Below are 14869 nucleotides of genomic sequence, written 5' to 3'. Positions count from 1 at the left end.
AATTATACTTCTTTTAGAAGCACTTTTGTATCGTCGTAGCGAAGCTGTACCATTCACTGCTGTTTTGGAAAGCAGTTTCTACGGAGAAGAGTTAACCCTTAAATTGATTTCGTCCGTTTTAAAGGGCATAGTATTTACACACATGCTGGCGCTGTTATGGCAGACCTAAGCTTCGCTAATCGGTATATTGGGAAGGGACTAGCTATGTCCTTCGCGTACATGCAGGTTTTTTTACCAAAGCCATGTACAGTCGCGAATGGTGACCATTTGAAAATTGCAAAAAACGGATCTCTTGACTCTTCTGATAAAATTGATAAAAACTGTAAGTATTTTGGCTATTTTGATTATAATTTTATATTATTAGTTAGAATACAATTGAGTCGATACATATCAAACTCCGGTAAGTCCACTCCCCGCCAAAATTGAGATAACAATGGCGCCAATTTTGAATTGTAAAACTAAACCAGTCTGTACTTTTCAAAGTTAGGTAAGTCAATCGTATCTTTATTAAAATAAGGTTTAAAGTTAATATTTTTTTTCAAACTCCGGTATGTCCATCGACAGTGGTTTATCAAACTCAGGTAAGTCCATTTCGACCAATCACAGCGCAGTATGGCACTAAAATGGCTGCCATTTCTCTCAAATTTGTTGAAGCTAACATGTGTGACCAATGCTTAGAAATCGTTTTAATTGATAAATGATGGAAGAAAACAGTTTTACTATAGAGGTGGTGGTTCTAGACAAAGCAAGGAAAAAAACAATACCAATAGCTAAAACAGACAAGGCTCAGAAAACAGCTAAAAGATAAATGAAACTGACGCACAGCACACGCACAGTAGTTATTTCCAGCCATGAAGCCCAGGGCCGTACTGAGAATTTTTCAACCGTTTTGATTTATTGACCCCTCTCTTTGCCCAGCAGTGGGATGATAAAGGTTAATAATAATAATAATTTGTATCTTTTAATTTACATATTTTATTTTAATGTCCTATACTTACAACGCGACAAACTATTTACCCATTTCCACCACCTCAGTACGTCCCAAAACTGAGTTCTATCAAATCCCTGTAAGTCCATTAGAGATTTTTCAAATTCCTGTAAGTCCAAGACGATGTTTTTCAAAACCCGGTAAGTTTTGCTGGTATTTATCAAACGCCTGTATGTCCAGATTTAAATCTAATTTTGTGGCATAATCATCAAGTAATACATTTCTTTTTCTTCGTAAAAATAATTCTAATGTATTATATTATATCCGTCATAAATTATAAAGCTCCAAACATATTGTTTTTTTAAGTTATTAAAAATACCTCGATTCCCACATTTCTGTTAGAATGGACTTACCGGAGTTTGATATGTATCGACTCAATTGTAAGTATAGTATTTTGACATAATTTTTACATATTTTACAATATTTGGTATACAAATATTAGTTTATATACGATGTCCCATAAAACGGACGTTGACAACTTGGAGTATATACTAGGGTATTCTTCACATGTCCTATGAAACGGACGTTGCCAATAAGGCCCTCCATTTTTAACGGAATCATTTTGATATATTTTTCTCTATTTTTATTATATTTTACAGGAGCATGACTTGGCAATCAATAAAAAATTCCCTCGCTACCTCTGGCGGAAGCTGAAGAGTCTAGTGTTGAGTTGAGATGTCGATTTCGAAGGAAATGTAGACCTACAGGAGTGATTTCACTATGATAACAGTGTCAATCATTTACCCCCAGCACCATACCTTCGGAATTATACGATATATTGATTTGAGACACAATGAAGACCCAAAAAGTCAGAATTTTTACCATCAACAAAATATTATTGCTGCAGAATTACAGCCATTACATGAGGTGCGAGATGAATCTTCCGTACTTCTCAGTAGTTCTTCAGCCACAGCATCATGTTACTTACCAGAAATACTACCCAATGTTTGAAAATTTAAATAATAATACCTTACAAATTAAAAAACTGGCAGAAAATGGATATAATATATGCCAAAGAATCCAAAAATTTCCTGTTAGTTTTGGTACTTCAGGCATGGTATACGACTTCTTTGCATACGATGAAGCAAACACAGTTCAATCTGTACAATATAAGAAATGGGAAGAGGACTTTCTTGGTGTATTAGATAAGTTCTCAGGCTATGTAATACTATTCCTATTCCAATTCTAAGCATATTCTTAGGCTGTGATTTTTAGTAGTGTCGTTTTTTAAAATCCATTATTTTTTAACGATATCGTTAAAGTTTTAACCAACATTTTAAGACAAATGTTTGAAAAGCATATTCTAGATCGTCCATAATTATAATTTGATAATAATTTTGAATTACATAGTTGAAAAAGTGCATTGTATTCATGTACCACGGTTGCAGGAATAATGTGCAATGTCCGTTTTATGTGACGGTTCGAACATGTACATATAATTGGCAATGTCCGTTTTATGTGACATAGTGAAAACAATAGAAAAAATTAAAATTTTTAATTTTTTTTTTCATTTTCCTCTTTTCTATCCTAATTCCAATACATCCTTTAAATTTGGACATTATAAACACAAGTTATCTAGGGGTGACAATAATTTAAGGGTTAATAAGCAACTCTATAGGTAGTTGCTCTTTTATTATGCCAATCTTACATAATCTGTATATAATATCATTATGTTCAAAATTAAACCTAGTTTATAGCAAATTTTAAAAATATATATCAGCATATCACAAAAATCAAGAATACCTGTTAGATCAACATTAAAACTAAGAAATCTAAGTAAACTATCGCGCAATATTTTCAAATTATTTTTCAACATACTATATTATGTTCATTTGAAAAAAAAGAAACACATACATACACCGTTTTAAGCCATAAATTTGATCAACAACAAACCATAACTAACCATTATCAGTAAACTAAACGCGTTTATTAATTTCGCGAGTCTGCACGCAAATTTTAGAGAGCTGTAATTAAAATTTACAACATAAAAAGCCCAGAGTTAATTACTGACATGAAATATATGTTCATAACCGACCGTTGAAACTGCAAGCTAGGCTTAGCTTCGCATGGGTATGTATGCTAATTCATGGCGTAAGCTATTTATGTATTAATTTATTTATGAAGAAAAAATCGTCAAAATCCATCTAACTTCTGCATTTGCAATTTATCACCATAAATTACATATTATATAATACAGGGTGTAATCGTTAAGTGTGCACAGGCGATTATTCCGTATCTATTACCTACAGATAATATCAAAAAACTTTGAACTGATATCGAAAGTACTTAACCTAATGAGTAAAATTGCCATAATACTGTAGAGGGGTTGAGTACTCAAAAACGATTTGGATCGTAATAATTTTATTTGCCCACAATACCTACCCGTATTTATACAAAAATCGACCAAAAACAAAACCAATCAGAATTCTAATTTTGAAATTGAAATTTAGAATGCGCTCTGATTATGAAAAAGAATGCGCCGGCTTGTACACAATATGATATATATATATATACTCTATGCATGTCTCCCATAATACATTTTTCTACAGGAACATATTTTACATTTTTTTTCTATTTCTATTGTATTATATCATTTTTTGAATCTGTTTGTCCTTGTGTGATTTTATAATTATATATTTCTGCGGGAGAATATTTTTTACATCAGGGACGGGAAAATTCCTTGAGTTGCAAGTTCTGTGAAGTTTTCTCTTGATTGTGGTAATTCTATTTATACTTGGGTTGAATCCTTCTTTTATCCGGGGCACATTTTTACAGATCCAGAACATTCTACAGTGATGTTAATACTGGTATAATTTTATCAATTAGATATATATAGCTAGTACCTAAGGCTAGTACCTACTCATAGTCATAGTAATCCATACTTTCAAGTTCAACGTCATTAATATCTATTTAAAATGAGAAAAAGTGTTGTTTTTGCCATAGGATTTGGTTTTTGTGTGAGCGGGAAGATACATCAATACGATGAGCAATATTAATATAACTCCATATACTTATATTAACAATGTGTATGTCTTCTCTGTAAAATGTCAAACGATTTATATGTATTTTAGGGGCTTTGAGTTACAGTTATAAAAGAGTCGAGAGACAAGGAATTACATAGTCATATTGTATTAAAAACAACCAAACGAAGCTGTGAGCAAATTCAAATTATTATGATATTATTATCGACTTAAATTGTGAAAATAATAAAAATATAATTCACATGAACAGAATATAAAGCGGACCAATTAAATGTAGTCTCTCGTAGCTTTCAATAACACATTTTAGAGAGCCGTATAATTGAAGAGTTCAAAAGCGTTTCGGTGAATAACTATTTGAACTTAAATTGCATATAAATTGTCATCATAATTTTAATAATAGTATTTTTTTAATCTAGTGTTTTTTTTAATAAACCTTGTTTGTTATATTGTACTTAAATATATACAAACTGAATTCAGTCGCTTGTTATTGAGTTAAAATTTATCAATTATAATTGTATTTAAATTGTATTTTAATTTTAAAATTGTATTTATTGATTTAGTAAGTTTTGTACGTAGCTTCTTGATATTATGTACCAACTGAATTGTGTGTATTGTTATTATAATATGAAATATTAAAACGAATACACAGTCTGTGAACAAGGGTATTGACCTCGTCTCTCTATTAACATTATGTTCAATGCTCTATAAAAAAAACATCAATAACCTCAAGCTAAAAAAATACGTTTTAAACATTTTATTTGGAATTTCAAGCTTTCATATTCCTTAAAGTATGAAAATGGTTCTTATGTAGAGAAAACGTAAATATGTACCACGGGCGAAGCCGGGGCGGACCTCTAGTAAAATATAAAAAAGATGGGAAGTTTGTCGATGTTATTAGAAAAAACATACCAAAGTCGTTCAGCGGTAAATCGAACAGATAACAGGAAAGTTGAGAAAATGTAGTAATAAAAATATTTACGTTACTGAAAGCATCTCGTATTCTTTCTAAATGCCGGATAATCCAGTTCATAATGTTAATACTTAACATTACCCTGTATAATTTACGAATATTACCACTTATTGATAAAATACTCGAAAGCTTCTGAGTTGAAAGTAGAAATTAATTAACTAAACTATAGATTTGAGCATATTTTTTGCTTTCCAAAACAATGGTAAAAAATTGTTACAATGATGATTCGCGGTCGCTTTTAAAAGAAGACTAGTTGAGTAAATAATGTCTTTGATGTGATTCTGATTACCTATGAACCTGTGAATTTCTAACCTAAATTATAAGTCAAAATGAAATATCTAATAGTCGAATATAACGACATTATTTTAATGGTAATCGCTCATGTAACTGTACTATCTAGGTCGATATGAATATTTACATAGACTAGATCGCTTCGTTCTAATAATTTGACCTTTCCGCTCTAGCGATTCTAACTTGCGTTCACAGAAAGTTGGAACATACATTCGGTGATAAATCTGATATGTGGTAGGAATACTAGAACATACATCTGTTATGTAAATGATAATCAATAAACGGTGGAGCACAGCTCTGGTTATTTCTTGCAATATTTTTTTTCTTAATATATAATTAAACTTATTATATCTTTTGAATATTATGTAAAACTATTCGATAAAATAATCCATTATCATTCACACGCGCATTGAATTAGGTACCAATTATAAGTGTAGTGATATGAGATTCACACAAATATAACATTGGCATATTGTTCAATAAAACCTCAACATCGATATTTTACCACGATGTAAACAACACTGCTATTATTCGCAGATTACGACGGCCGGCTTAACCAAAGGAGCATGTAAATAGGCTGATATCCAACGTTAACTATCGCTCACACAACATGCTATAATCAAGGTTCATTTATCATTCCCAACCTGAAAGGATACGTCGACCCTTTGCGGACAAAGCGATGAGAAAGTTCGCAAAACATCGCGTTAGTACGTGCCTCCTGTAATGCTATTCATCTAAATTTCCGTATCATTGTTGTTACAAATAAAACGTCTTTCGACTAATCGAAATGTAATAGATCGTAATGACGGGTAATTACTGATTGTATTTATAAATAGATGTGATTGAAATTCGAAATGTAACTTGATATAATTATGTATTTAAGTAGTTTTAGATTAAAGCTTTTTGTTCTAAGAATTGTTACGTGTTAACACGTCATGATTTTTATGGCAAGGTATAACTTACGAAGTTTTATGTGGTACTCAAACGATTAGATGTTTTATGACGATCCACAACCCTTTTAAAATAATTAAGATCTAATAAAGTCACTTAAACTGTATTATTTTTTTTGTTCAAGTTTATATCAGGCAATTTAGCATGCAACTAGACTCTACATAATGATGCATTTTAAAAGCACCTCGATCATAAAGTTACTTGATTACCTTTTTACGTGTATGTGTATTGAATATTGGTAAACTATTTTTACCTATACGATGTATTTATTCAAGGTAATGTCGCATAAATTGTAATAAATTATATTTATGCTTAACAAATCCTTAATTCAAATATATAGCAGATACCTAATTGTAAAGCATTGTCTTAAGTAGCGTCTAATGTATTCAATCAGTTCTATTTAAGGTAAAGAATGATTCAAGTACAATCTTGAAAGGTGGCCGGTGTAGCAAACGGCCAACCAGGGAAATAAATTGAGAGTAATTTTATCACCGAACCTTTCCGTGAAAAACTTTGAGTGGGCGGGTGTGGGGAGATGTTTGCATGCTGAGGAACGCTAGGTTTATTGTTTCTTGTAATAAAATGGGTGAAGCCGAGTTGTTTTCGAGTGAAATTCCCTTTTTATGTGTGCTCAGGTGTAAAGTGCTCGTGTGACGAATAGATAGCGATATACAGGCACGACAGATACTTTGTTATATTATTTTTATAGGGCCACTCACTTATTTATTCGATATACTTAGATATGATAGAAATTGTCCAAAGTTTGTCAAAATATTTACTGTATAAACATGTCTAGAAATATGTAGGCATCTATCGATAAAGGTACCTTACTAATATTACATCAATAATTTTTAAGTTGCAATAAGTGCCTATGTGACCAAAATATACTAGGTATAGAAATACTGTATTAACAGTTAGTTAATATTAAAATTGTTTACATTAATTCCCTTACCTTTATAAATGAATCTGTCTATATACTTCGGTTATCCAACCCGTTGTCAGTTTTCATCAAGTTGCCCAAAAGCTTTTGGATTGATGTTACAACTGCTGTCTAAACATTTTCAGAGCTGATATTAGATTTGGTTTTCATAGCAGGGAAAAGAAAATAAACGTAAACGATCACCGATCAATAGATTGACCGCTCTTGGGATCTTTTACTCGTAACAAAATTTTGTAACCACCAGTGAGGTCAATTTACGGAAAACGTTTCTACTAATAATTTACATGGCATACTTCTTCAATCCAAGTTTTGTTTTTTCATAAAATTAAAATTTTAAATGATTAAAATTATACCTAGGAGGAGTCATAATGTGCTGAAACTACCACAAAAAGTTTTAAAGACAGGTCAAGTAAAACTTAGTTAAGAAAATTATTCAAATCACTGTCCATAATCGTTCATTAATTCAAAGAATTTAAGACAAGACCAACCAGAAATTGTCTTGATCAAGTTTGGATACAAAAATAACATTCTTCGCATATTTAGTAGGCATTTCTTAGAAGCAATTTTTCCTTGAAGCCTGACAAATTTTCACATCGATTAGTCTCAATATTTCTCTCTTTAAACAAACAGGATACTTAAGTGATGCACTTGAGCGAGCAGTTTTTCTTACTTATCTGTGAGGAGAGAAAATGGTTTATGTATTTACTATTCTCACAAACGAACTTCTGAGTTTACTGAGCATTTAAAAATAGTATCAATTCGAATGATAAAAGTTTATTCAAGACGAATTGCAATAAAAAAAAATATATTCATTAATACACGTTTAGTGTATTAAATTTTTAGTATGGCTGCTAATGTAATACGCAGTTAGAGCAATATCATACTTGAAGATGATACACCGAATCTTCACATTATAAGTCTATTGCAAATCTCGTAGATAATTATAACAAGCATGGGTTTGCCTTAACCGTTTCGATATGAACGCAGGTAAATCTGTAATTGCCAGTAACTGTCACTTCCAATACTAAACCAATTCTGAGCTAGATACCGCTTACGTAATCAAGCAATTTTCCCAAAACACGGTCGGCAATTACACATTACATGCGTTCGCGATATTTGATGCAGAAACTTATTCACATTCGTGTGTAAACTGCTGAATAGTAAACAAACGCTTTTCAATCGACCTAAATGCAAATAGAACGCGAGTTTTTGTACTGTTGTTTTATAGACTAAATACCTAACACATAAAATACACAATTGAAAGAGTATTTTATTATTATACTAAATTATTGTTTCAATCGATCAAATAAAAATGTTGTGATTGTAATAATATTTATCGAAAAAAGCTCATCATCGAAATAAACGGTAAATTAGTAATAATATTACGTATAAAAAATATCATCTCAAAACCTAGAACATCACTACATAGTACATAGTATAAAACAAAGTCGCTTTCTGTGTCCCTATGTCCCTTTGTATGATTAAATACTACTACGCAACCGATTTTGATCCGATATTAATAGATAGAGTGATCCAAGAGGAAGGTTTTAGTATATAATTTATTAGGTTTTAGACAAAGCGGGCGATGCGGCGGGCGGTAAGCTAGTAATATCATAAAGCATAATATCATACAGCAATAATAAAAATACTTGCTCCAGGCTTCCAAGTTACAATCAATTTGCAAAATGTATACAATAATCCCGGCTTTAAAAAAGCATTCAAAGAGATTATCCTTCGCAGAATACACCGGTTAAACGCGTTCTTTCAACGTTCATATAATGAATTAAAAAACAACAACGATATAACTATTGAGCAGCTTACTGAATAACTGATTTATTTTCCTTCTATTTTTATGAAAAATATTGCTAATATTTTATGAGTTCATAAATCTTTTATCGATATTTAAAAGAGGTACCTATTGCAAAACAAACTACAACGTTTATTCACCAACTACTATCCTAAACGTAAAGAAAATCAATCCAAAAAGACACATAAATACTTGAAAGGCGCCTTAGGGCTTACAAATAGTATTTCATTATTTCCTAAATATATTACAAGACTAAAGGGAATTTGGAAAAACATGTACAAATTGCATTTGGAGACTCCTAACTCTCCACTCACGTATACAAAGTTTTCTTTGGGACTAACGAAATTTGTTAGTACGTTCCAACCATTATTATCCTCTGAACTCAACAAGTTACTTCTCCCTTAATCTACCTAATTGCCACTCTTTTACAATACAACATAATGAAGCAACTCAAAAACTTCGGTACCTACTTCAAAACAAATTGCATATATATTTTTCTTCTACCAGATGAAAGCATTTAATCATTGGGAACATTGATTTTAGCAAATGATAAAGTGGGAATTAGAGCAGCTTCACGATAAATACGATAAATTAATTGATACAGATGAGCTTTAAATAGTTCTATTTCAGGCGTTTTATTCGAAATAATTACAGAGTAGACGAAATAATTAAGAGGTTTAGGACAAATCTCTCCGAATACTTTTTTACATCTGGATAGGTATTAAAGGACTGTATAATTTTTGATTTCGATTTATATAATTAGTAAAGTAAAAGATTATTTTCTGTACAAAATTGACAACACGAGAAGAGTCTTCCACCTCCGTCACACCTTTCGATTTAATTTAAGGCTGGTTGCAGAGCTTGACCGACCGTCAGTGCGTACGTCAGTCGCGCTTGTCATATGTATGGAAATTCATAAAACCTGTCATAGCTAGACCGACCATACGCACGCGTATTGTCATGCGCATTAGTGTCATAGTCATACAATTGTTGATGCGTATCGTCAGGACCGACGGTACGCACTGACGGTCGGTCAAGCTCTGCAACCAGCCTAATAGTTTTGCATTGAATCGCAAGATGCCGATGTATTATGTCATTTATAAACAGGTAACTTATACATTTTTCGCAAATTAATTTTTCATTAATAATTGAATACTCAACCTTAATTACAATAGATTTAATGCGCCACATCATCCACTTGATAGAATCCATTACGCTAATGAGCGGCATAATAGGCTTGTAACAGATTTGTTGACAGTGACGTAGATTGTGACGTGTATCGGAATAATGACTATAGGAAATTATAATGTATTTAGGACCTAAATAATATAGTCACATGAGGACCGCTTAGAAAACTATATACACAAAGGAAATTACTTTTATTCTGTTATGATTTTTATATACAGTTTAAAACAATTACAGATTATGCTGATCATTGTAAAAGTACTAAGCAAATAATAATATATATATATCGTTTATTTCTTATTCTTTCATAGACATAAACATGGACATATTCAATACAGTTTTGTTCACAATTAAATATTTGACTATTTATCAACCAGGAAACTAAGTTTATGAATTATATTATTACGTTAAACCTAACTTAACTATGCTTACGGGATTACCTCGGAATCTTAAAATGCTCAAGGGTGCTACAATTCGTCGTGACAAGGGGGTCATATAAAAATGTATATGTCAACTTGAGTTTAGGGGTTACGGTTGCGTTAAATTTAGAATGCCAGAGTTCGATCCATGTCATCCACAGCCAAAATCATTATTGAAATGCATCCGCCCCTTACTGCATTCAGTTTCACAAAGGGTTTCATAAACAATTTCTAGACAGTATGAGACGTAACTCCATTATCAAAATTTATGTCATACTTTTTCACAAAGAAAATCCGAAACAAAATAATAACGAAATTGTAAGTAAGTTACGACTTTCAGTTTTCTCTTTATTAAGTTATCATATTATTGGGTTGAAGATTTAAAGGAGAATGCCCATTTTTGGTACTGGTTTTTCTCATGCATCAAGACAACAATACTATTAAAAAAATCTTGGCAATTTAGAGGACTTCTTACCATCGGAAAATATATTTTGAACAGGGAATGTTTTGTAAAATCTAATAAGACATGTAATTGTTTAGATCCGTTTAACTATAGATTTAGTGTCCATTACCGTTTACATTTTTGGTACAGGTTTTTCTCATACATCAAGATAACAATACTATTTAAAAAAATCTCGGCAATTTAGAGGCCTTCTTACTATCGGAAAATATATTTTGATCAGGAAATGTTTTTTAAAATCTAATAAGACATGTAATTGTTTAGATCCGTTACCATAGATTTAGTATCCATTACCGGTTACCACGGTAACCAAGCGGTAACTATTATGACATTTACTATGGTAAATAGCTAAATGTATTAATATCGATTATTGTTTTCATTGAATTACAAAAAAGTCAATTAACATAAAATCACTCTGTTAGGTATTGTTTATACACTGTAGGTTGTTTTAATATAGATAGTGAAATAAAATAATATAAATATATTATATAAAAAAATATTATTATGACATAACTTGTTAGGTAACCAGTTATTTCTTATTTGTTTCTTTCTTTGAATGTGTAGTGAAAAAATGATTCAAACAACAACAACAATATGTAAACCGAATAAAAACTTTATTGGCATTTTTTAAATATATACTTAGGTTTTCTTGAAATCCGTCCCGGAAGATTTCTGGTGCCTACCTACACTAGCCGATGAACAGATAGACTTTGTCTGAAAGCATAAGCTCTATGCATAGATTAAATATGTTAAACGAAAAATAACCTTCAGACGATAAAATACTACCTAAATCACACATAAACCTAACTAAATCGGGTTTATATTAGTTTTGAGGTTAATTCACATTTTTCTCAATATCTTGAAAACCCCTGTTTTTATCACAAAAAAATCAATTGGTAAAAATCTGTTGAATATCGAAGAACCCTTCAAAACCACTCTGGCATTGACGCAACACTATACTGTGGTCCATACTTTCATGGTCATTCTCCTTTTCGTCGAATGATTCACCAAGGTTAATTTCAACGTTAAATTAAATCAACTGATTTTTCACTAAAATAACCAAAGACTGGAAATATCAAATCAAGTTCTCTCTGTTTTTATACTCTGTAAGTATTCCGTTGTGTAAACGCAAATTTGAGAACGTTCTTTGTGAAGCTCACAGAAAAATATTTCCCCTTTTACCACAAGTTTCTGGGTTCTCTTATTGTTTAGTGATAAATAAATTGTAAAGGAGTAAACGGATGCTTGTCAATTTACGGTTTCATGTATGTAAAAGTTATAATTATGTAATAGTAAAATGACTAGATCTTTAATATTAAAGTTAAAATTAAATCTCACAAAAAATGCAGCTTACCTATCTACAGTCTACACACTAACATTAATTAGTATATGTTATAAAGTGAAGTCCCGTGTCCCCGTAGTGGGGTAAGGGGCAGATGCATGATGCATACATCTGTTTCACTGATCAATTTTCTTTAGGGACAAGTAGGTGATCAGCCTTCTGTGTCCTGCCAGATCGAGACATTTTTTTTTCTTCGTCTCCACCGGGAATCCAACCCAGGACCCTTCGGTTCTACGCTCGCGCGTCAACCACTGTACCAAGGAGTCGGTGTATGTTATGTAACTTAATAAACTAGATCAAACTTTCTTGTATAAGTACATAATTGTTTGTCTATTTAGTTTCACTATTATTAATTTTATTAAACTATTATGAAATAAATAAAGTACATACCTGATATAATACCACATAAGAGCAGCAACCATTTCACAACACTTGAGTACATTTTGGACGTTTTCATGTTGATTCACAGGCGGTGGCAGTCAAATATTATCACTATTATACTGAAGAAGCACATCGCGATCTGAAACAAAGATAATAAGATAAATTCGTTTAAATTATTCATTAGGCTTGAATTATAATGTTTTTCAATTCAAAAATCACACTGGGTCACTCCTGAATATCCATAAATATTTAAGAGGTATAAAAACAAATGTGAAAAACAAGAATAATACGACTTACAAGATAGATTGCATACAAATCCTAATCAAAAGGCTGTTATGCAATTAAAATGGAAAAAGTAGAACCTTATAAAAATTCAATACAATCAAAATGCACAAAAAGCAAGAATTAAAAATTCTAATTACTACGAAGAATATCGAACGATAAAAAATTACGTCTCGAAAGAACGTGACTTTTTTTCATTATCGGAAAATCATTACTGAAAAGGGTATCAATGAGTCATTAACCGCCTTAAAAATTGTTAAGTGGCGTTCTTCCCTTCTTCATAATGGCAACATTATTATATTTTAATTGTTATTTTATCAGATCGTCGGGTTTATCAATTTGCATATTACCAGAGGTCTGTCAGTATTCCGTGAAATCATATTTACATTGTGGTTCAGTCACGTCTTATGATGCTGGATTATTAACATTTTTCTACGTGTTTCCAATATTTAATAACGTAAAGGTGAACATGTTAAATATAATGTTATGACATGTGTTATGTGTATGATTAAATTGTAGGAATATTATTAATTAAATATTTATTATTCGAAGGTTATATAATTTGTTTTTTCTATAGGTACCTACATCTACCTACATGCCAATCGACTTCTTACTAAACTTTAATACTTTTCATAACATTGAATAATTTATATACCTGCCTGCGTCAGATATAGGTACTTTTTTTACTCTATTATATTTTATTTTATTTATTAGGTAGGTACTATTTTCCTACCTCAAACGTAATCCTACCTGACCGACTATATTACAATAGAAAGGGCTGTGGAGGAGACACTTTTTATGTTGAGTGAATTTAATATTTATCTTTAAAATATGTTTCATTAAATTTTTTGGCAATTTTAGAACGAAAAATTGCACTTTAAAACTTCGTTAAAACATTCAACGTGTCGAGCGTGAAAAAGTTTCGTCAGTGCAAAATGGAAACTAATTCGAGAATTACTAAATTTCCGATTCTTTAAATCGTATAAAAGTCGGTAAGAACGAAGTGGCTAGTGGATTTTAATTAATTGAACGTCGATCTATTAGATGCACTCACTAGAATGAGGCTTGAGCTCTTAGGGGCTGTTATGTAAGTGCTTTGCTATAATAATATGTCTTATAACCGATTTATTTAATTAGCTGCTGTTCTTGAAGATGTCGCGTTAGCTAATTGATAAGCAACAGAAATCACAGGTACCTTTAGATTGGTACGTATGTTATAGTAATACAATGCAATTAGAGATATTTTCATCCTGATGAAAATAAATTAAATGGTTGGAACGATGTATGTTTATCTAAGGTTTATCCACATGATATAACAGCTGTTGAATTGACTACTTACATCTAAAATAATTTTATTAATTACCAGAATTAGTACCTAAACAAGCGTTTTCAAACGAAAAGTAATTTGCGTTTTAACGAGCGAGCGGTACGTTTAAATCGTGTCATCGTAAAATACTATAATATCAATAAACTTATATTCTAAAAATCAGGAAGATGTTAATGCAATAACGACTAGGTACATTAATATAAATCTTAATTAACTACTAGGTGTATTCCAATCTACATCAATACTAGCCCCATACAGTTCAAACCATATCAATAAATTTCTATTAGAGGGAGCCCAGTCCCACTTATCTATTAGGGATGCAGTTGCAGGATTGCGGTCACAGGCTGCTAGCGAGCATTGTTATGCTAATGGACTGAGCTTTATCATCCCACTCAGAAAGACCTCAAGCCACTATCACGTGTTTTGCTTTTAATCTCTAATAAAATTTTCAAGCGAGCAAAGGTCAAAGGAGCTCCAGAAAATTCGCCATATTAATTTTCTGCGCACGAAAATTCAGAAATATTTTCCGCGGGTTTAAAGTTAAG

At 31.4% G+C, this 14869-nt stretch overlaps 1 protein-coding gene across 1 annotated transcript in view; it reads right to left on the bottom strand.

Annotated features, from left to right (window-relative positions):
* Positions 1-14869, bottom strand: part of LOC123693711 — a 62274-nt gene that overhangs the window by 32283 nt on the left and 15122 nt on the right. Inside the window, exon 2 of the mRNA XM_045638909.1 lies at positions 12725-12854. Coding sequence (XP_045494865.1) covers positions 12725-12791 — 67 coding nt within the window. The 5' untranslated portion in view covers positions 12792-12854. The remainder of the gene's footprint in view (positions 1-12724; positions 12855-14869) is intronic.

This window comes from Colias croceus, chromosome 8 (assembly GCF_905220415.1).
Source record: "Colias croceus chromosome 8, ilColCroc2.1".
Taxonomy (NCBI): domain Eukaryota; kingdom Metazoa; phylum Arthropoda; class Insecta; order Lepidoptera; family Pieridae; genus Colias; species Colias croceus.
The sequence above is the reverse complement of the archived record's forward strand: the minus strand, read 5'-3'. Positions and strand labels throughout refer to the sequence as shown.